General features: G+C 43.9%; 1 protein-coding gene and 1 long non-coding RNA gene across 15 annotated transcripts in view; one reads left to right on the top strand and one right to left on the bottom strand.

Moving 5' to 3' along the window:
- The window catches only part of LOC147652596 (uncharacterized), a 46,483-nt gene that overhangs the window by 12,985 nt on the left and 11,836 nt on the right, over positions 1–21,662 (top strand). For 2 of the 3 annotated variants that reach the window (XR_015288763.1, XR_015288761.1), the window contains exons 4-7: positions 10,976–11,256; positions 12,612–12,719; positions 13,464–13,567; positions 14,204–19,951. This is a non-coding gene — a long non-coding RNA (uncharacterized LOC147652596). Of the gene's footprint in view, positions 1–10,975; positions 11,257–12,611; positions 12,720–13,463; positions 13,568–14,203; positions 19,952–21,662 lie in introns of those variants that run through there. The other variant, XR_015288762.1, reaches the window with a different exon arrangement.
- Positions 17,642–21,662, bottom strand: part of DCAF5 (DDB1 and CUL4 associated factor 5) — a 69,257-nt gene continuing 65,236 nt past the window's right edge. For all 12 annotated transcript variants that reach the window (XM_086895842.1, XM_086895850.1, XM_086895843.1 and 9 more), the window contains one exon: positions 17,642–19,702. In XM_086895842.1, coding sequence (XP_086751968.1) covers positions 17,894–19,702 — 1,809 coding nt within the window. In that variant the 3' untranslated portion in view covers positions 17,642–17,893. The remainder of the gene's footprint in view (positions 19,703–21,662) is intronic.

The raw sequence follows: 21,662 nt of genomic DNA, 5'->3' as shown, positions 1-21,662 counted from the left end.
TGGCATCAGGGATGGAAGCAAGAGGGTTTTGATGGCAAGATTAACCAGGGAGCATGCAGAGAGACACTACCTAAAGTGACATGTCAAGAGAATCTGAGGACCACACAAGCTTCTTACAACGGGACAAGATGTTTCTAGGCAAGCTTTGGAAAGAGTGTGGAGGAAATAGATGGAATTTAACATCTGGCATGCTTATATTCTATAGCAAGAAGTAGGATTTTCCTCTTTGCTTTTAAAGGAGACAAGCCATCTAAAAACAAGGTTTAAATGATTGAAAAATCTCTTCCGGGCAAACTTTGTGGGTGTTGGGTAAATGAACTGTTTTGATAGCACAGCATCTTCCCCACTATACTTTCAGAGGCACAGAGGCTGCTACTTTCAGAAAAAAATATATGAGGGAAATGACAACTGATTGATTGACAGGCTTATCTCAAAATCCTCCCTCACTTTCTCCCAGTTCAATGTCAAAGAGAGGTCAAAAATAGAGATGGCACATTTGAGGGTCCTAAGGACTTTGGATTTTTTCATTTTGTCATACAGCTGACAGATTCAAGCTTCCAGTCAATGATTTTTAAAATCAATATTGTACTGATGTCAGTATAATCCTCCAAGGCACAAAATAGGACACAGGCAAGCAGGCAGATTTCCAAACTGTCTGGCCCCTTTACATCGTTTCCTCCTTGTAACTCATCCTGTGTATTGTACCTCTGACTTGACATCTCCAGTTTCCTTTAGATAAGGGAGAAATTCTTGTGTCACGTGAACTTCTTCACTTTTATCACCAATTTCTCAGATAAAGGGCCCACGTGAAGCAATCCTTGCCGAGCTCACATTCCTATCTTCTAGCAGCAGAACACGAAGCTTTCCCACCTTATAAGGGTGGGTTCCACTGCATGTTTGAAAGGTGCTGCAACTGCTTTAAAAGATTTTGCAGCCTGAGTATTGCAGAAGGAAATGTAGCTGGTACCTGCCCTTCTGGATTAGCCAGCAGCCTGGTACTCCTGTGATGCTGTTCTGTGTACCAGAGCAAAAACCATTTGGAAGGTTGTATTCCACACTTTTTTTTTGTGGACACATTTTCATCCATCTCCCAGAACAAGCCAATGCTGGCTGCATTTAATGGAACAAGTCAGAAAATTTCTTCATTGATTCAGGAACTGCTTTCATAGATGGGAATTCAATTCCCCAAAGTATGCTCTCCTCACTCCATGGTTGAACTCCAGGCTCTGAATACATTTGCTACTGGTGCCTAAAAATCAAGCACATTAATGTGCTTCTATGTAGAAGAACCTCAAAGCATTTCCTTTTTACTACATGTGAAGAAAATTGGAATGTAAATGTATTAACAAAATAAGCACTGGCATTTAAAATGAAGCAGAGAAACCAGATGCTCTGTCTCTTTCATTATGCAAAGCAAGGAGGAAGTGTCCCAAGTACCACCAAATGGCACCTGTTGTATGGAGACCAGGCTGCTTATTCAGACTTTCATGCAATAAAACAGACACTTTAAGATTTGAATTTTACTCCAATATGCAGGAATTTACCGCTAATATACAGTTCAGCCTTTGAATTTTCTTTCATTCTTGTTTCCAGTTTTCAGGCTACAAGTCCTTGTTCCACTCATAATAAAAAAATATTTGTTTTGGAAGCCGAGGATTGGGGAGGAGGGGAGAGGCTCCCTCTTTGGCAGCTCATTTAAAATCCAGGCTGTGATGATGAGTGATGCACTACAGGCCATTTCATCATGGGCCACGTTGTTCCCACAAGGCTTCCTATTTATCACAAGCCTCCTTGCTCATGGAAAGCAAAGCTCAAGAGCAGAGCTGCACAGGGTGTCGTGCTCCCCTTCACTCCCAGGCAAACGTGGGACTGTGTGGTATTGTTCTGTGAGAGCTCAGCTGCTCTCTCCTCCTTTCTGCATTTTCCTTCTAGCTCCCCCCATGTGAGATTTCTCAGTAGGACAGGTCAGGAGTGGTAGGACAGTCCTCAAGGGTTACACTAAGTGGTAGGGAGGCAGAAAGGTCATCTCTGGGTGGGAGCAAGGGTGAATCAGAGCAGTTGGACGTCAGTGTCCAATTCTAACTGCTTCAGCCAAAACTGATGCCAGGAGAAGAGTAGGGGTTTTTTGGGGTTTTTTGTTGTTGTTGTTTTTTTTTTTAATTAAACCAACAACAGAGAAGGACCCATGATATTGTTCTTGAATAGCAACTATTTAGAGGAATAAATCATCACCATGGAAACAGGGAGCTTTGCCAGAGCAAGGCAGGAAACGAAGCACAGAGAGATACCCAAGGAATTTTCAGCCATGATAACTGCAGCAACTGCTCTTTTTGGGGTTGCACCTTTGGTCTAGGGGACCCCAAGTTGCCCTCCTAAACTCATGGGGCACAGGGGAGTCAATTAACCTACAAACTTGTGGTGGGATGCAGCACCTCTGCAAAGCACCAGCACCACATATGCCTGAGGTGGGACATGAGGAGGAACAAAACTTGCAACAAGAGCCTGCAACACATCTTTGGGAAGTAAAATTAACTACACAGGGATTAAACCAAAATTAATCTAGAGGGTTTGAATCCTTGAAATGTTACCAGCTTTTCTGTTTCTCTAAGTCCTGATTAGATCCAAATGCCAGTTCTTTATCTTGAAGTCCTAAAAGGCAAGGACAAGAGCTTAGCTGAAAGGCAACACAGCTTTCGTCACATTTAATACTTTCTTATGTCTCTCACACTCATGCTACATACAGAGAAAATATGGACACCTCATTCTTGGCTGTTTGTGCTGTCAGAGAGGCTGACTCCTGAGTAGATCTTTTTACTCAATATGATTTTGTCAATTTTTGAGCCATTCTCATGCCCAGGAGTCCAGCCTGGGCAGCTGTCACCTCTTCCACTGCATTTGAAACTGAACGGGATATATCGGCAGCTGCTTCACGTTGTTCTTTGCTGTGTGCCTCTTCAATGCAATTCCAGCCATGAGTGTGTAGGCAGAACCAAAGTTAAAGGCACAGAAAACCCAGAAAAGAAAAATCCATTTCTGTAAAACAATCTGAAGAAGTGACAGCATCAGAACTCCAGGCAACACTATTGTAGCCAGAAGGCTTAGGGAGGCCTAGTGGAGCAGCAGCACCAGAAGCTCAAGAAGAACAAGCAGCCCTCATCCATGTTTGATTGCAAGTGCAATAACTATCCAGCCTCCTTGACACTTACCCTAATATTTCATGTCACAACAAGAAACTCCATCACATGCACATGAAGCTAACATGCAGCGAGGGCACTGGCAGCCTCAGAAGTGACCCCAGTTTAAATGGCAGTCATCTTCCTGCAAGTCAGCCTGGAGGCTTGCTGCCATGAACATGTGTCCATGGGCACTTCAAAATCCATCATGAGCAGCAGCTCTCAGGTGTGATGGAAAAATGTTCTCTGCATTCAACACATGGAATTTAATGCTGGTTCCAGATCCCAGGCTTCGGTAGCTTAACCTTCCAGGTGGATTGAAGCAAAGCTGGGGAACCTGCTGTATCCGAGGAGCAGAGGGCTTGTTACGTGCCTAAGTACGGGGGTGTCCTTGAGTTCAGTGTCCTCATTGTGCATCTCCTCTCCTTGGATGGGACAGCCTGGAGACACACGGCACCGGAGGAGCGCCTGCGCTGGGCCTCGGGCAGCGGGGCTGTGCACCGGGCCAAGGCAGCAGCACACCAGACAGAGACTAATATTACTCTTCCCAGAGGTTCAGTAGGTCACTGCTTCATCCTGTGAGCAACTCCAGATTTCAGGGCAGTGAGAGAATTGTTTATATTGGCTACTTGTATGAATGCTAAAAAAAAGAGAGGGTATTATGGGACTTCTGTTCTTTAATTCCAAAAAGAAATCAAACATGTCTAGACTGCTGCATGCATGTGGCTTTCCTCCAGGCTTCTCCCACCTGGAGCAATAAGCAGGCTGGAAATTCTCCATAAAAGAGTTTCCAACACCCATTTTAAAACGCTCTCACCCCAGGCACACTAGCCAGTATTGACCAGTCAAATTCTATTAGGAGGCACCATCAGATACAGAAAAAGTTTTCAGGCACAGGCCACAGAGATCCTCTGTGATTTCCTCACACCCTTTCAGCCGAGGGAGACTGCGGAACCAGCTGGCAGCTCTCCCCGGCCAGAGGCCAGGCAGCACAGGGGGATGTGCCTGCCTGCATGGAGGCTGTGGGAGCAGCAGCCATGCAGCCACCCCACGGGGCACACACTGCCCTTCTCCAGCCATAGCTCTATCCCCAGGGACTTGTCCCTGCACCAGACCGTGTGAAACAGGGCTGCAGTTTAGGTGTGGGCTTTTGTTATTGGTGTTACATGGTGAATTTGAAATTGCTGCTGACAAGAGGTGTCAGAGCTGGTTGTGGAGAAAGATATTTTCCCTTTAGGCAGGAATCTGCCCAAGTTCAGACTTCATTGATAGCAGCTCACTGAGGAGCCAGGATGGCAGAGGAGGACCAGCAGTCAGGGAATGGGTGCTTAGTCCTTGCAGATTATCTAGTCTGTATTCCTTGACAAGGCTGATAGTCAGGGAGGTAGGGGAGCTGTGGAAAATCATTAGCAGAAGGGACAAGGGAATTGCCATGTTGATTGAAGCCTGAGGTCTACCTTGTCTGGCAGCAGCCTCAGCACAGCAGTTCAGAGGGAAGTGGAGAACCATGTAGTCAGGCAGATGTGAAATCATCACATACTGTAAGTCAGGCTTATTCTTCTGTGAGGTTTCCTGAATCTCATAAATTCTCAAGCTACCATGACCTGTGTTGTATTCAATCTTCTTGCCAAAGTTACCAGTCCCAGACTTTTCATTCTTTGCTACTGAAGGCAAGATTCTTCTTATCCCAGTGTTGTAGACATTTCTCCAGCAGAGATTGAGGTCAGACTCCAAAGTACCTGCATAAACAGTCAGAGATGGGAACAACCACAGCAGCTGGGGCTCAGGAATGCTCCAGGAATCCAATCCCTCCCTTTTCTTAGCAGATCTATGGAACTACCTTTAACTGTTTTCCCCGCATGTCCTTGTTTACAAGGCTGTAACTCTTTGCCATCATCACCATTGTCCACACTTTCCACAGCTCCTAGGAGATAGATAGAGAGTTTAGCTGCATGTGGAGAAGAGGCCCAAAGAAACAGGCAGTGTTTTTCACACTTCTCTAGTCCAAAAAGAGGTCCAGATTGTAATTTTCTGGACATGATGCAATAGATAAATATTTGAGAGAGATTTTGAGAGATCTGCTCCCACAATGATGAAGAGCTTCTGAACTCAGACAACAAATTTAGTCCCAGAATGAAATATTGCTTAGCACTGGTGGAATGTTACTACACAGCAGTGGGGTGTAAATAGATCTAGATCATCAGACAGGAATTTTTCTAAAGCTATAAAACTTGAAATAAACAGAGAACTGGGGGCAGGCTGGGTCAGTTCCCCAGGGCTGTGGACTAGTAAGGAAGAGCCCCCTGCTTGGGAAGGAGGTGCTGAGCCTGTCTGTTGGTGATGTGCTCTGTCTGAGCACACATGGAGCTGGAGTCAGTCTGCACAGCTGAGGGCACCAGCCCCGCAGGTAAGTTGGGAAGCCCCAGTCCTGCACATACTTTACGAACTTGTGGGCAGCTCTTCACAAGGAATAAAGGTAAAGGGCTCTAGGAGATCTAGGATATTTGATGATTTTTGACTGTGTCCCCTGCAGACAGGTGAGGAGAGGAGCTTGGGCTCTGACCAGAGTTGTTGCCCAGAGTCCACTTCCATGCGTGCTGCCCTGCATTGCTTCTCCACAAACCCACTTCTAAAGACACCAGGCCTAACCCTCGGCCAGTGATGATTTATATCCCGAGAGTCCGTGTGCTCCAGCCTGAGGACAGGGCCCACGGCTCCCAGGTGGCTGTGGCAGATGGCACTGTGGCACACAGGCTGCAGACTGCCTGGGGTGAAAGGGTCACACTTGCCCAAATGCCAATGTGGGTGTTGGGGACTGGAGTCCCAATCCTGCCTGCCCAAGGGACAGAGGAGACCACCACTGCTCATCCAGCACTGAACACAGGATGTGCACCCACCCTGTGACCAATTCACCATGCTGGAGGTCCAGCCCTCTACCCCTTCTACTACCACAGCTACATAAAAGCACGAGCAGCAGCTTCTCGGGAGGCCTCAGCCAGGCCCCTCAATGGGGGAGTCAGGAGCCATCCTCACCAACTCCCTGTGACCACTGTGGTCCAAGACCTACCATGCTGCAGCTCCCTGATGCTCTGGGAGTGCCACCTGTCCCCCAGGACCTGTGTGGTACTAAACACCAGGGGAAGCTGGCCAGGGCAGGATGGAGAGATGGAAACACTTTTATCCCAGTGGGAAGCTCATACCTGAGCTTTCCCCCTCCTATAGCACCTCTGCTGGGATGGAGGCCACCCCAGTGTGGGATGTCTGACACAGGAGGAAGACAGACCGCAGCTGGGCTGTGCAAGAGCAGACGTTTCCCATCTGGCAGCCCCGGCACCGTAGGCGGGTGGATAACATTGGTTACACAGATCTGCTACGTCCGATCAGCGGTTCATACATAATTCAAGATGTATGTGATGACATGCTTTAAGCCCTGTAGAAGAATCCAAGATATGTGTGAGACTACCAAGCACTTGCTTTGATGAGTTGTCCCAGCTGGCTGCCTTGGTGGCAGCCTTGTGCTCAGCACTACTATATCCCCTTGTCCAGCATCACTCCTCTGCCAGGGTGATTTTCCATGGCTAGGAACAACCTGGATGGAACAAGGTAAGGAAATTACAATCATCAACATCCTCTAAAAATGATTTCTTTGAGAAGCTGAGTAATTTGATCAGATGCTTCTATCTTTTACCAACTGCCCAGGGCCAAGCACACTGCTTTCTTCACCAGCAGGACATTGTCTTGCTAATTTTACAGGAGTTATAAAAGGATGAATGAGTGATACCTATAATTTGATTCCATTTCCTGCATAGAAAAAGCATAATTAGATTTATTTAAGAAAATAAGAACAACTGAGATATTATTCATCACAGAGCAGTCCACTGGAAACTCTTATAGAGCAAAAGAGAAAAAGCCAAGCCCCTGAGTAAACTCTCTGAGTTAAAGTAATAACATTTCTCCAGGAACATTCATAGATCTTTCACTAATGCTAATTCAACCTCTTCCTCTGTTTATGCAGTGATGAATTCTCTGACTGAATAAATCAGCTCCCCCATCATACTTTTCATGAGAAGAGAACTTAAATCAGTTCAGCTTGCTGAAGGTAATCAAGAATCACCTTAAGCAAAATCCGAGTGTTTGGAGCAAAATCCTCAAGCTGCTGTTACTTTTCATAGATGAGCTGATAACAAACCTAGTGAACAACAGCACTACTGTTTAGTGAATTTGTTTATTAATTCTCAAAGAGTTCAAATGCCACCACGGAAGTATATGAGAACAGACTGTGAAGCCAAAATATCTCTATATCCCATCCTTCCTTACTCTTGCTGTACAGAACTGGATGCCCCCATGCCTATTTTCCAAAGAGCTGGTTCTGTTCACAAGCTTGAAAACATTAAAGATTGCACTAAGAAGAAATGGTCTCAGCACAGTGCTCCGAGCAGCTCCTCAGAGAAGAATGCAATGATGTTAAATGATCACATTCCCCCTCATATTGGGCTCTTTCCCATCTCCTTGTCTGGTCATCACTTAGCATTGGTGAGGCTCCTGCTGCATGGATGGCTCCAGCTGCCTGCTCGGCAGAGCATGGGCTGAGCAGCACAAGGATAGGGAAACAGTGCAGAGAAACTGCAAAGAGAAGAATTACAACCTGCCTTTGCAAAGAGCTAAGGGCTGAAAGGGGCTTTTGTCTTTGTATGCAAGGCAAATATGGCTTTCACTTTAATTAAAAAGCAGGCGACTGGACCTGTCAGCTGCAGTACTTTAGGGCTTAATACAGCTTCTGAAGGATGCATGTGGAGTAGTTATCTGAAAGAAACATTTTAAATGCTTTTTTCAGGAGCTTCTCTTTTAGCTTGCCTCTCCTGTACATCGGGTAGGTGCAGGTTTACCTCTGCAGAGCATTACGCACTGCACCATTAACTTCCAGCAGGAAGTGGGGCTGTCCAGTAGAAGATTACAGGGACAAATGTCTGTACTGCTCACTTGTCAGCAGAACACCTGCAGACGTGTTGGCATCATGCAGCCACCCAGACAGAGCACTGTGAGAAAACTTCTCCCTCTGTGAGAAGTCCCCGGCTCTGACTTGCGCTGCACCAGACAAGGCGATCAACAGATAGCAATGAAACGCACAAAGGAGTTGAAACTTGGAGTCTGGTTTCACCTAATTATCCTAAAAGATGTTAGGAAAAGGTAACATTGACTTGTCTTTTTTATATCCCTCAACCATACAAATCCCTGCTTTTCTGGCTGTTTTTTTCCCATACCCAAGTAGCCCAGGTCTATCAGGGCCTGATTTGGGGCCTGATCTGGGGCAGGCTCTTGGCACAACACTGGCAGGCTGCTTGGCTGCTGAGCCACATTGTTCTCACTGTCTATCTTTTCTGCCTGTAATACAGGCTACAAAGGACATAGTTACCCTTATGCATGTTGCCCAGCCATTAATAAAGACATGAAAGGATGTATCAGTACCCGTTTGAGGCCCTGCTGTCCACTGAAAGTGTCACTAATGGTTTGCTGCTTGGGGTTAATGTTGATTAATGATGAATGTGGCTTGCTCTGGTTTAATAGACAATGCTTGGGCCCTAGGACACTGAAAACACCTCTCCAGTGGCCCAAGTATTATTGCAACTTCTACATTTATCAGCTGAGCTTGAAAATATGCTTAGTCAACACAATCCATTTTCTACACCATTCCCTATCAATTTGCACTATTTAATTAGCCATGATGGTATTTTCTTGCTTCTGTTTTAGCACTTGCCTCATATCAAATCTTCATTCTGTTGGCACTGAAAGCAAGCCAATGGGACTGGAATTAGGTCATCCTGTTTCCACGGCTGCTTCCCAGACCCCCAGAGCTTCCCTGAACAGCAAGGCTTATTAATACCCACCACACTATATTAGCAGTTCAGAGATCTCTCTGTGTGGTTAGCTGAAAACCCCCAAGTGCAAATTACCCATTCCTGTTGGTTTGAAGGAACAGGAGCTGCAGCTGCTCACTGGCTTTCCTTGGGCAGGGCAACTCACCTCGGGGTCCTGCCCACCCTGTGATATGGCAAACTGCACTTTCAGCTCTTGGGAAAACAGCAAGTTCCTTCTGATCTGAATTTGACCAAACACTCTTACTTGCCTTGTACCTCTCTTTTTCCTCCTTAGGACCTTTGTTTCCCTCATTGCTTTCCCGTATTCCCTCATTTCTAATTTATATTTATCGCAGTGATCTTCCCCTTTTCACTGTTTGCTAATTGTAAGTATGTACTTTATTAGTGCATTTACTGCCCCTGAACCCAAGTTCATTTGCGAATCACCAGTACCCAGCTGTCTCAGTGTGGTATTTGGACCTTCCAGGGTAACATCCTAAAACCATTTTAAGTCAGGGCTGGATGGAAGGAAGCCACAGCCACCCAGGCAGCTCCATTATATGCTGCTATCAGCAGTAGCGAAATGGACTCTTCACATCCTGATATCACAAGCAAACATGCCATAACAAGTGGAATTGGTGAGGGAGGGAACTGAAGTCCTGGTAACGCCCTGCCCCTCCTTTCCAGTGAATCACTCCTCCATAGGGCAATGCTTTTATGGAAGAGTTAGCAGGTACTGTGGCCAGCAGGGTGAGGGAGGGGATTCTCTTTCTCTACACTGCTCTACTCTGGTGAGAAACCACCTGTAGTGCTGCATCCAGCTCTGGGGTTCTGAGCAGAAGGACATCAACCTGCTGGAGTGAGTCCAGAGGAACACCACAAAGATGATCAGAGGGATGGAGAACCTCTCCCATGAGGAAAGGCTGAAACTCTCAGAGTTGGGGATGCTCAGTCTGGAGAAGTCTCAGGGGAGACCTTATTGCATCTTTCCAGAAACTAAAGGGGGCTACAGGAGGGGAGTAGTGTAAGTGTGGGGAAGGACTTTTTACAAGGGCATGTAGTGATAGGACAAGGAGTAATGAAAAAAGGTAGGTTTGGATTAGATATTAGGAAAAAATTCATTACTGTGAGAGTAGTGAGGCACTGGAACAGGTTGCCCAGAGAATTTGTGGATGTCCCATCTCTGGAGGCATTCAAGGCCAGGTTGGACAGGGTTTTGAGCAGCCTGGTCTGGTGGAAGATGGCCCTGGCCATGGTAGGGGCGTTGGAATGAGATGATCTTTAATCCTTCCAGCCCAAACCACTCTGTGTTTCTAAGAGCCCCCTCACTAGCCACTGAGGACAGGAGTCACAGCACTCCTCTTTGAGCCTGGCTACCACCAAACACTCCTACTGCTCCTTTTGAGGCTTTCCTTGTGAGTCAACAATCACACTAATCCAGAAGAAACCTGTCAGCTTCACATAGGAAGCCCAGCAGTGCAGGACTGCCTGCCTCTGGCCTGGAGATTTCCCCTCTGCAGCAGTTTCATAGTAGCAGATCTCAGCTGCTTGTGCAACCATCAGCTTCCTTTTTACTCAGAGTTTGTAGTTTAAAATATTTGGGGATTTTTTGTTTGGTTGCTTGGTTTGCTTTTTTTCTTTCCCAGCTGTAGACAAATGAAATCTTTCCCTTTAGGCAGTATAATTGTATAGTATGATCAGCTGAGTATTTAATTTGGTTTAAACATCAGAAATGTAATCAGCTAAGCAATACGCTGACGTTAAGTTTGGAAATAATTTTCATCTGGCAAGAGTAAGATTAGACTAGGTTTACCCTTGGGCTGGAAACAAACACTGGCTTTGCAGACTATAGCATAAAATTGGAGAAACATCAAAGATATTTCAGGGCCAGCTGTAGGAGACCTCAAGATGTGTCACTTAGACTGAAATCTTCCCATGTTTTTGCAGATTTTCAACTTCAGAGCATAGATTAATGAGCCATTTCTCCTGCTGTCTGCTGCAACTTGTGTGTATCTAGCAAGATGGACTACTGCCTCAGCATGTTCATTAACTGTTGGGAAGACTGGCCACAAATGATCGGTACCTTTTGCATCTGTATCATTAGTGGAGGTTATTAGTGGACTGAAGAAGAAAGTTCACCCTTCCCAGGAAAACAGAGGGGAGATGAAAGGTGAAGAGCCCTCGTGTTGGATGACGAACTGTAGAAGTTTGGACTTTAAAAGTATTGCGTAAGTAAATAAAAATCTCCATCTAAGGCTGTAAATTGCTTCCAGTGTTCCTCAGATAGATTATCAGTCAGTCAGTCATTCAGGAATTCAAAACATTGCTACAGACTTTCCCAGATCAAAAATAAATCTTCCACATCATCAGAAACATGTATGAGCTAAAAAAAGCTTCTTTATGGAAAGATTAGAGATCTGCCCTATCAGACAGACTGAAGCACTCTCAGTCTCTGAATTAAAGGAGATTTAATTAATTAATTAAAGACTTCTGCTGTTGTCATCCCTGTACAGGGATAAGTGCACTGCACTGCAGAGTAATACAAACTTTGGGAAGAGGGGAGCTTATAACCAGCTTTAAACATGTACATCCTTTCATTCTAAGGCTGTTGGAGCAGCTTAGATTGTCTTTCCTTTCTCACTCTCCAAAGCTGAGATAGGTGGGAAGCAGACTTTTCTCATGCTTTGGAGAAAATTGTATTCAAGAATATAACCCTAAGCCAGGAAATGCCAGGTCTGGCCATAAATACTGGAAGTGTCACTGAAGGAGACTTTTTTCATTTTTGCTTTCTGGCCAACCAACATTGGAAGTCTCCCTAGGTCCTAGAGACAAGAAAAACGTACAAGACTCCTCAAGGAGACACAGAAACCTCAGGAGGGGAAAGAGTAAGTCAGAGGAGGCTCATATCTTATACTCCTCTGTTCCTCCTGCAAGGATGCTTTTCCTCATTTTAGTAGGCTGAATAAAGATCACCCTGAAATGTAGCCCCAGACCTTCCCTCCAAGATCCAAAGGCAGACATCAGCTAAGGTCCTTAGATGAAAGCTTTTTGGGTTTTCTTCAGCACATCCCAGGCAATATGAATCTAAACCAGACAGCTGCAGAAAAAACAAGACAGAATCAGCTGGTCAGAGCCAGGGGCAGCCTTGCTGCTGACAGCCACGCTGGCTGCACATGGAAAAGCGACCCTGGCTGGGTAACATTGTGCGGCAGGCCCGTCAGGAAAGCCATGTGAGGCCTGGCTGTGGCTTCTCGGCTTCTTCAGATCAGTGGGTTTGAGCTGGTAAGCTCAAGAGTGAGGAGTCAATTCTGTTAACTTCTTGCTGAGGTTTTTAAAAGTCACTCTTAGAAGCAGGTAATGAACTTCTATTCAAAACCTAATCGGGTATGAGGGGCTTGTTTGTTTGTTTGTTTTTAAATACATTTCAACTCCTTTCCTATTTCCTGACAGAATTCAGTTCTGAAGCTCATGCTATTTCCTTCTCTGCCACACAGCAACATTTTAAAGAGCTCAAAATGTATTTCATGAGTACTTAACCTTAAATGCTGAACTAAAGCCAATGCTCTTTGAAAATATGCTTTAGGATTTCCTTGAAGCAACTTTTATATCAACTTTGTTCTGGAAGCAGGACACTGACACATAAGACGTTCCCAAAGATCGTGTGGTTGGACTGTTTAGAAATGGCCAGAAGGTAAGCCCTGGAAGTGCTTTCTGCTGTTAATGCTGCTAATAAGAAGCTGTGGTTTGTGAAATAAAATATAGTCTGGGACTACATTACACCTAGAAGCCTGCAACTCCTGTAGCATCCAATCGAGAAAGTGCTAGACATAGCCAGAGGCATCGTCTGGCTGAGGGACCTGCTCCCCCCTCAAAAGTTCAAATACAGGCATTTTTTGGGTGCTTACAGGAGCATTTTTACTCATTTGCACCACAAAGCTCCAAGCAGCCAGAGTGCAAAAGCACAATTCTGATCAGCTCTGAAGGCTGCAGCAGTGCCAACCTATATCTGCAAAGCAATGCCAGAGCTGCTGGTGAGACCGTGCAAGGCTAGAACTCAATGGGAAGATATCCCTGAGACAGAGAAGCTGAGCTTGCCAGCCATATCCCAGAACAAATAGCTCACTGATTTGGCCAGTCAACTCAAGAAGTAGGTATTATGTATCTACAACAAAAGAATAATACAAAAAAAATCATACCCACACCACCCAATTTCAAAAGGACCATTCTCCCACATTCAAGACAATGGCAAGCATTCAGAGCTGCATCAGCATTTCCATCTTGCTCTCTGGAACAGAGATCACACAAGGTGGAGAAGGGAGAGAGGTTCCTCCAGCATTTTCTTACTAACCATAAACCAGCAGGGCTTGGCTCAAGGCTCTGCTCCAGGTATTTGTGGAAGGAACTGTTTCTATTTCCTTTTCCCTTTGCATTTCAGACAAAAGATGAACAAATCCACTCCTGAATAATGCAGTAGGTTGATGTTTAGGATGCTCAAGCGAAAGGCAGGCGGCCCAAGTTCAAGTCCTTGATTTCAATCAGGTGAAGTAGAAACATCGAATTCTTTCCTCTGGTCACAGAACACACTGATATCTGTGATTTCTCTGCTTTTGATCCACACAATCACTGAAGAAAAATTTGTCAAACTCGGGCCTCCCGTAACCAGTGGGATGTTGGTTTGGGGTTTTTTTTTATGGGGGGGGTGGGGGGTGGGTGGTGGTGGTTTTGGGCTTTTTCTCTTTCTTTTCCCCTAGAGAATTGCCATTCTCTCAGATGTTTGAAACAGAGTTCTTGCTCATAAGAGTAGAGCATTAGCTGTGCTAATTAGTGCATCCTGACACAGCTGCAGGAGTGTGCTGATGTGTTTTATAAATTATGTATTTGCTAGGATTAGTTTATTGAAGAATTCCTGAAGAACCATGTGCATGTGCACATAGTAATTCAGCTGTTGCAGCCATTTTTGTTTCTCTGTTACTCTGAAGATCCTGCAGCACAGCTCTGAGCTTCCCAAGTCTGACAAAGACATGCAGATAATCTGAGTGGCTGAAAATGAGAGTGGAAAGGGTACTTCTGCCAATACCAATGCCTGTAAAAGGGAGATGAAAACTCACTAACATAGAGCATTTTAACTCAATGGGGTAGTAACAACAATCTTGTCTTGCTCTCTTCCACAAACAGCAAAATAAATTAACTGCAAATGAAAGCAGCTTAAGACTTCAGAAATACCAGGCCACACCAGCTTGTGATGGCAGCAGTGTGCAAGAGACCTCTGTGTTCACAAGGATGTGACAATGCAGGCAAGTACAAGACCTCAGAAGTGCACCTAACCACACTTATCTTCTTTACAAGTTTGAGGAATAGCGATTTCCCAGCTACCGAGTGACATAGGTTATAAACAGAGATTAGGATTGGGTTTCAATCACATATTCTACAATGAAATTTAGCAGGAAAGAATCCACTGTAAATTTTGGAGGAAAGGTTCTTTAATAAGTTGTCCATCCCATTTATTACTCCAGACAGGCTGGATTTCAGAATTTTCTGCAAGCAACTGGTAAAATCCTGTGTTCTTGCCTTCTCAAGGCAGCTGTGTCTTTCTGCTCATGCTTAGTTTGTGAGAGCTGCTTCTAAACAACAAAACGTTATCTTCCTTGAGCCACTCACTTTGGAGAAGACTCACCAGTTTTGGTAAAATGTTCACTGGAGAGGTGGAAAAACCTCAGATGAACTTTGGTTGATAGATCTCATATCATCCTGCCTCTCTACAAGCAGTTAATACTCCAGGCCAGACAAGGCTCATGCTTGCTCTTCAGAGGAAGAGTCAGCTTTGACTCTCTTTAAACAGAGAAAGCTGAAATAAGCAAATACAGTCTGTGACCTTGTAGAAATATAAAAAAGAACTTCATTAAAAATCAATATTTCTCTGTCTAACGTGTTCTGGGGAGATGTAAGGGAGTGTTTTTCTTTCCCACCAATAAAGTTCTCTGGACATGAACTATACAAGGTGGCCTAGCAAATTTCTTGCCATAACAAGCTGCATGGTAAACAAATAGTGACTAACAGGGTAGTTCAATATTTACACAACCTTTTCGGTTTTAAGTACATGGCAGATTATTAGTAAAGGTAAAACCTCTTCCGATAAATGAGCAAGATTTTCCACTGAACAGTTTACTCTTTTCCCAGAAGTAGGGAGTTACAATTCCAAGCACACAGCAAAACTCACATGGAAACAGTGGGCACACAGCAGGACGAGCAACCCAGCGTAGGGTGAGGGGAGAGAAAATACACAGGATCAATGACAGAGCCAAGCAACCTGCACAGAGCAGTTGTTCAGTTGTTGTTGCTCAGTGTTGGCCGCCTGGAGGGGACATGCTGCTGCTTGCTGGCTTGATTTTTTGGGGTTCTTTATCACATAACGGAGCTCCCTACTGCTGCTAACGTTTATTTATGTGAGGAGGTGAACACACTGCTTCAGAAACTGCAGTTGTTGTGTGCACTGAAATTTCCTGTGAACAAAAGGTTAAGATTGCAGCTTGCCTTGCTCCTCCTGCCTGAGAAACTAGAAATAACAAGAATGCAGACAGCATTTGGGGTTGTCTTTGGGGAAACCAGAACAATTCTTTATGCCCAGAGCCTGTACAAGAGCAGGGAGGTTGGATTAGATGACCTCCAGTGGTCTCTTCCAGCCTTACCCATTCTGTGATTCTGCAACACCAAGCCTGGGACCTTTTCTTCTACTTTTCAAAACAAACAAAAGAACCAGAAAGTGAGACCACAAGGCATTTAGGAAAACACCAGGAAAAATGACTATGTCAAAGAAGAGTAGATGTTCATTCACTAGAAGTGAGGGATGAGAAAATTTTCCAACGTAAAAAACTTTTAAAACATAAAGAAGTTTTGACTCAGCAACCTCATGATTTTGGCTAAACCCCAGAATTTACAGTAAGATGTTTATACAACTGAGGAAAACACTCCCATAGTAATCTTGATTGCAGGGATGTACAATATAGTAAGTACAGAACAATTTTTTCAATAAGGTAACAATGTATCAGAGCTTGCTCTTATTGCCACTTTTGCTTGTGTTTGCAAGCACCCCTTCACCTTTCTCACCTAGAAAAGCAGAGCCTGTGTGGGCAGCCAGCCTGTGACAGACGACCTACAGAACTTGTAAGACAATGTTTCAGGTTGTGTTCTTCACTCTCCCTCACAGCATCCCTTCTGAAGTGCTCCTTCACTTTCATCCTGTTTTAACAGGGACTTTTCCTGCTTTCCCAAGGTACCAGAGTTGTGGATCTGAAATAATTATTCTGAGGCCAGTGCTCTACAGCAATGTACTGCTAGAGTTGTACTGAAAGCAAAAGTTTCCAATTCCTTAAAATAAACTAACCCTTCCTCAGTATTGGGCTTGAAAGCTTTTGAAAATTACTGGAGTCCAAAGAAGCCTCTTTTTCTGTTGCACATACATGTGTTTGTGTCCTTTATAGATGGATTGTTTTCCCTTGACACACTGACTCCCCTTACCTTGTTGCTAGGGAAGCAAGTACAATTCCACCATGCCAAAACTGAGATGACTCACCAGATACTCCACTCAAAGGAGTGCCCAGGCAAGAAAAACCTCTTGTCCACCACAGAGTACTCCAGTTCTTGGCAGCAAGAGCTGTGCCCTTGCCCAAGTTCTGATTGCCAGACTTGAAGACCCAGTCTCCCTACATGTGGGTACAGTTCTCTGAAGCTCTCCCTTACATGCAGAAATCTGCTAAATACATCTACCCATCTGCAATTTCAAGTATCAGCAGCACAATGATGGAAAAGCAACCCTGATCTCCAATCCCAACCTGTTTTGGGCTACAAAAACTGCTAAAAAACCATTTTTCAGATTTACCAAATGTTGCTGTTAACATGAATCAATTACATTATCCATACTTCAGCTATTTTCTGTTTGGTCTGCTGCTTCCCAAAAGTACAAACATGGGGGAAGGATGAGCACAATCTAGATATATGCCAATACCCAGAACCATAATAATAATGATGATGAAGAATGTCTATGTGTTAAGATCACAGGAAGGGCATGTTTCAATGCCCGATTTTTAAAAGCCCTTGGTTAGAATGAGGTCTACAGCATAATACCTGCCTCTTGCCAACAATTATATTTCTATATAGTGATGACACTGTGTTATTCAGCTCTTTTCTTTAAAAAAAGCCCACAAAATTGAGTGTCACCATGGGAACAGTCTAAAGTTGATTTTGGAAAGAGGCTCATTTCCTATAGCTTTTCTGTTGGCATAAAAATAATGTCACTGAACTGTACCAGAAGTAAGTGCATTATGAAGTATCATCTCTGAAGATACCATCCAGTTCCGAAAATAACCTCTCTAATGGTTGCATTTCTTTACTTTCTGAAGCAGAATAAAGGGCCCAGAAAGACTTCTTCCCTGTTTTCCTCAACAAGAAACACACCCTAATTGTGTGATCTACCAGCAGTGTGATCTAATTCCACCATTCCTCAGCCTGCAATATGTAGCATCTGTATGGAAAACTTTCTCCTTGGAAGAACAATTAAACTTTAAAGCAGTCATCCTGGTTGGCTGGCTGAACAAATGACACATGTCCACACAAGAATTATTCATTCAACCATCTTAATAAGGATTTACTTTAAACAGAACCTTGTATGGGTACACTAGACTCAGTCTCATTAAGGAGCAAGTTGGATTTTTATACAGCATGAACCACTGGCAATCTAAAACAGACCCACTGAAGAACAGAATGGAGAATCAAACGCAATGTTTCAGACCCAAGCTCTATGTGCCTTTAATACTTTCTTTTTCCTTTTCTTTTTGAGAGAGTGCACACTACGACAGACATTTGCATTTATCATGTTTTTAACTTCTTTTCAAAGGATGAGCTCTCTGAATCTGCATCTTCCAACTCCGCTCTGTGTCTTTTCAGTCCTCCAAGAGACTGAGTGCTCTCACTGCCCGCAGGATGCAGGTCAGCAGTATCCTCTCTTGTGCTCACGCTGTAGCTGTTGGAGTCCATTTCAGACAGGCAGCAGTCTTTGTGCAAGGTCACACCCACCTGTACAAGGTTGCCATTATCAGCATTTGAGTGCACCTGTAGTCCTTGTGTCACAGACTCCTGCTCTCCAAAAGTCTGTCCATTGTTGAAGCATGAAGGGTGAAGATGCAAGTGGCCATTATTGTGGTTAACACAGGAGGGGTCGAAGCTCCTCTCCTCACTGCCATCAGTCTGGTTTCTGGGGCAGTGACCTGACATGCTACAGATGGCAACAGCGGAGAACGGAGGGACCAGTGAGTGATGGCTTGGTGCTGGTTGACAGTTCTGACTATTTTTCTGTTCCACAAGTCCTGTGGTCTGAATGCAAGGTTCTTCGGTACAGCTATTTAGCCCTTTGCAGTTAGCTTTTCCATTGAGCTTTTTAGTCTCAAAAGAATGCTCTACACCTCCACTGCTTGTGTCTTCAGATGTGTTTTCTTGACCCTCCATCCGCCGCTGATTGTCACATTCATGAGCTTGACCATTACTAGAATTTTCTATCCCACCACATTCCTTTAAATTTTCTCTGCTGTGGTTTTCAGCAGAAAGAGCTGAGGAACCCTGAGGAACTACTGAACTTAAGTTCCTAGCATCTTCCTTAGTTAGCGAACATGTTGCACTGTGTTTTCCACTGGTTCCTGGTTTCCCTTCATCATTTTCTCCATCTCCTCTGGAGCATTCACCATCTTTACTAGCCGAATATGATATGTAAGAGTAATGGAGCCATTTATAAGCTTTGTAAATCTTTCTCTCCACTGATTCACTGTCTGAACAAGGGGACGTCCTTTCTTTAAGAACGTCTTTGTTGGCCGAACTCCTTTCTGGTGAAGAAGCTGGAGAGGAAGAAAGATCATCTACTTTGATCTGGGGGTAATCATATATGTCCTCACCTATGTAAGGAGTTACATTCTCTGTGTTAGTGCTAGTCCTTTCCTCCTTTTGCACCTTCTGTCGGCGCCTCAGTGCATTGCGTTGCCTCATGGATGTGCGCCTCTCATTCAGTTCCTCTTCATCCTCTGTACTGCTGCTGCTGCTGGAACTGCTGGATTCACTCTCCTCAGGACTCGGAGATGGTGGCCGTGGAAAAAGGTCTGTATCTAGTTCTGCCTCACAGGTATTGTCATCAGAGTCAGACTCATTGGAAAGGGCCAGGAGACGTTTGTCCTGATATTTTCTCAGTGCAGAGAGCCTCTGCTGACGGGAAGCCACGTCTTCTCTAGCTGAGGAGGATGCAGTTGATCTTAAGGACCTCAAGTTATAAGTAGTTTCATCAGACTCTTCAGCCACCTGTGGTGGGGAGTGATGCAAAGAGGTGGAGGACTCCGACTCGCTATAAGCAGAGCGTTCACTCACTCCTGCGTGGAGCTGCATGATTGTGCTCTCACTGAGGTCGCTGTCTGAATCAGAACTCCAGCCCTCGATCTCCCGGCGCACCAGAGAGTCAAAAAAGGCCATCATCCGTGGATCTTCCTGGACTGATTGGTTGGCATAATCGTGTGACAAACCACTACCACTGTTCAATACAAGACTGATGTACTCTTCGTGAGTGTAGAGGCAACGCGAATCATCCTCAATTCTACCATCCAGGTCCCCTGTGCAGTCAGGCTGCTTGTAGGGACTCCAGATCTGTAATAGAAATAAAAAAAAACATGTATCTTTGAATTCATAAACTATTATAAGGATTTGAAATGGAATAGTAGCTCAAATACCCAGAATAGCTGCAGGTTGCAGATTGTTTGTATTAATTTTTACCCCTCAGTACCATACTTACAAGTATTACAGTGCTGTGAGATTTTTTCTTCCCCTTTACAAATGTGTTTTTCCTGCATTTACTTCACCCATACGGAATAAAAAAATCTCTCACACTGCAAATTATCCATCATTTTGGTAATTCATTGTGTGATAATTTCTCCCAAATTGCAGGGCTCTATTTTTATGTAATAAGGGATGCTTACTCACTAACAGTAAGAATAGTTTGTTGCCTACAATACAGTCTTAGCACTAATGAAGGCACTGGTTTCCCAGGAAACTAGAGCTGCTGGTGCCAGTGGTGTAGAGTAACATTTCATCCAGCTATGTAGTCAATCCCACCTGATCAGCAGGCAGGGAATTGAATGCATGGAGGTGAAAAGTAGAGCTGCACTTACTCCCTTTAGGAAACAGTTACAAGGAAAAGAAATCTTCCAACATCCTCTGAAGACACAGCAGCAGTTTTAAAAGGTGAAGTTGAAGAGTTTTACTGAAAGCTACTTTTGAAGTGTACTGATTTCACCAACAGCAACAGTTTTGACTATGCTGTCTGTCTATCCTTCCCTCAATTTTCCTGGTATGGAAAGGAAAAGGGGAAAAAAAAGCTTCAAAGAAGAACCACCAAAATCCCTAAGAAACTGATAATCCATAGCAAATATAATAGTTGGATGTCCTCATCCTTCTCAGATTTACTCACAGATTTGGGGGCAATGTGATTATGACATTCTGTGGACAACCACTATCACTTTGGATCAACAGTTAATGGAATGAACAATGCCTCACTGTAAGCAGAGCCAGGATGTAGCTTATCTACAACAATGCCTTAATGTTCTGCTTATAAAAGATCTGATCTCAGCCATGCTTTGGTTTTATCATGCTAACAAGCTCAGGGGAAAAAAATTCTATGCCAGCTCTCTATATCAGGTTGAACTTTTGGGATAGTATTTGGAAAAAAAATCTAACAATTTTCCCAACAGAAATTAATTTTTGTTCCAAACAGACAAAACTGCTAAGAAAAAGAATGTTTTGCACATATAAATGACATAATCAGCACTCATCTTACAGATGTCTAGTTAACACATGCAACATAACCCAATACTACCATGACAAGCAACATAAGAAAAGAATATGAATATTCAATTCAAAATAAATACCAATTATTCTGTATTCACTGAGATTTCCAACAATGTACAAAAAAATCTTCCACCTTTAATAATGGAAGCAAAATGAAATAAATTACCTTGCAACCACTTATCCAGAACAGCTGTATTTAAGATAAACAAGTAAACTTTATTCTGGAAATTCCCAAAATTTGAAAGCTTTTACTTTGCATCTTCTGTAATTTATGGTTAACAGAACTTCCACACATGATCTGGCTCGATAGGTAAGAGACAATATTCCAAAATTAAAGTGGGCTGCAGATATACTTTCTTCTGTAGACAATCATCAAGCTCCCTTTCAGAGCAAAGGAAAGGAACTTTGCATTGTGTTACATCAGGCTGTTTCTAGGCACATCTCAGCATCAAGGTGTATTTGCTATTGGTACTTAATTGCTTGTTTTATTATTTGCAGTACTTCAGGAAATTCTCTCCCACTGCAGTTCTTTAGTATGACACTTGAAACCAGAATGAAGACATTTCTCTATTGCTTGGTTCACACACTGCACTTACCAGACACATAGCCCAAATGACAAGCATCATTTTTGGATGAAGATAACAAAATCCAGTATTAGCCTACTATGTACAGAATTTCAGCAACCAAACTTAACCTTTTTGAACTATTCAAGAAAACAGAAAGAATCACTCTTCATCCCAAATTTCCCAGGCTACACTTCCTA

Source organism: Cyanistes caeruleus, chromosome 6 (assembly GCF_971803275.1).
Source record: "Cyanistes caeruleus chromosome 6, bCyaCae1.hap1.1, whole genome shotgun sequence".
Lineage (NCBI taxonomy): Eukaryota > Metazoa > Chordata > Aves > Passeriformes > Paridae > Cyanistes > Cyanistes caeruleus.
This window is presented reverse-complemented; position numbering and strand designations above follow the sequence as displayed.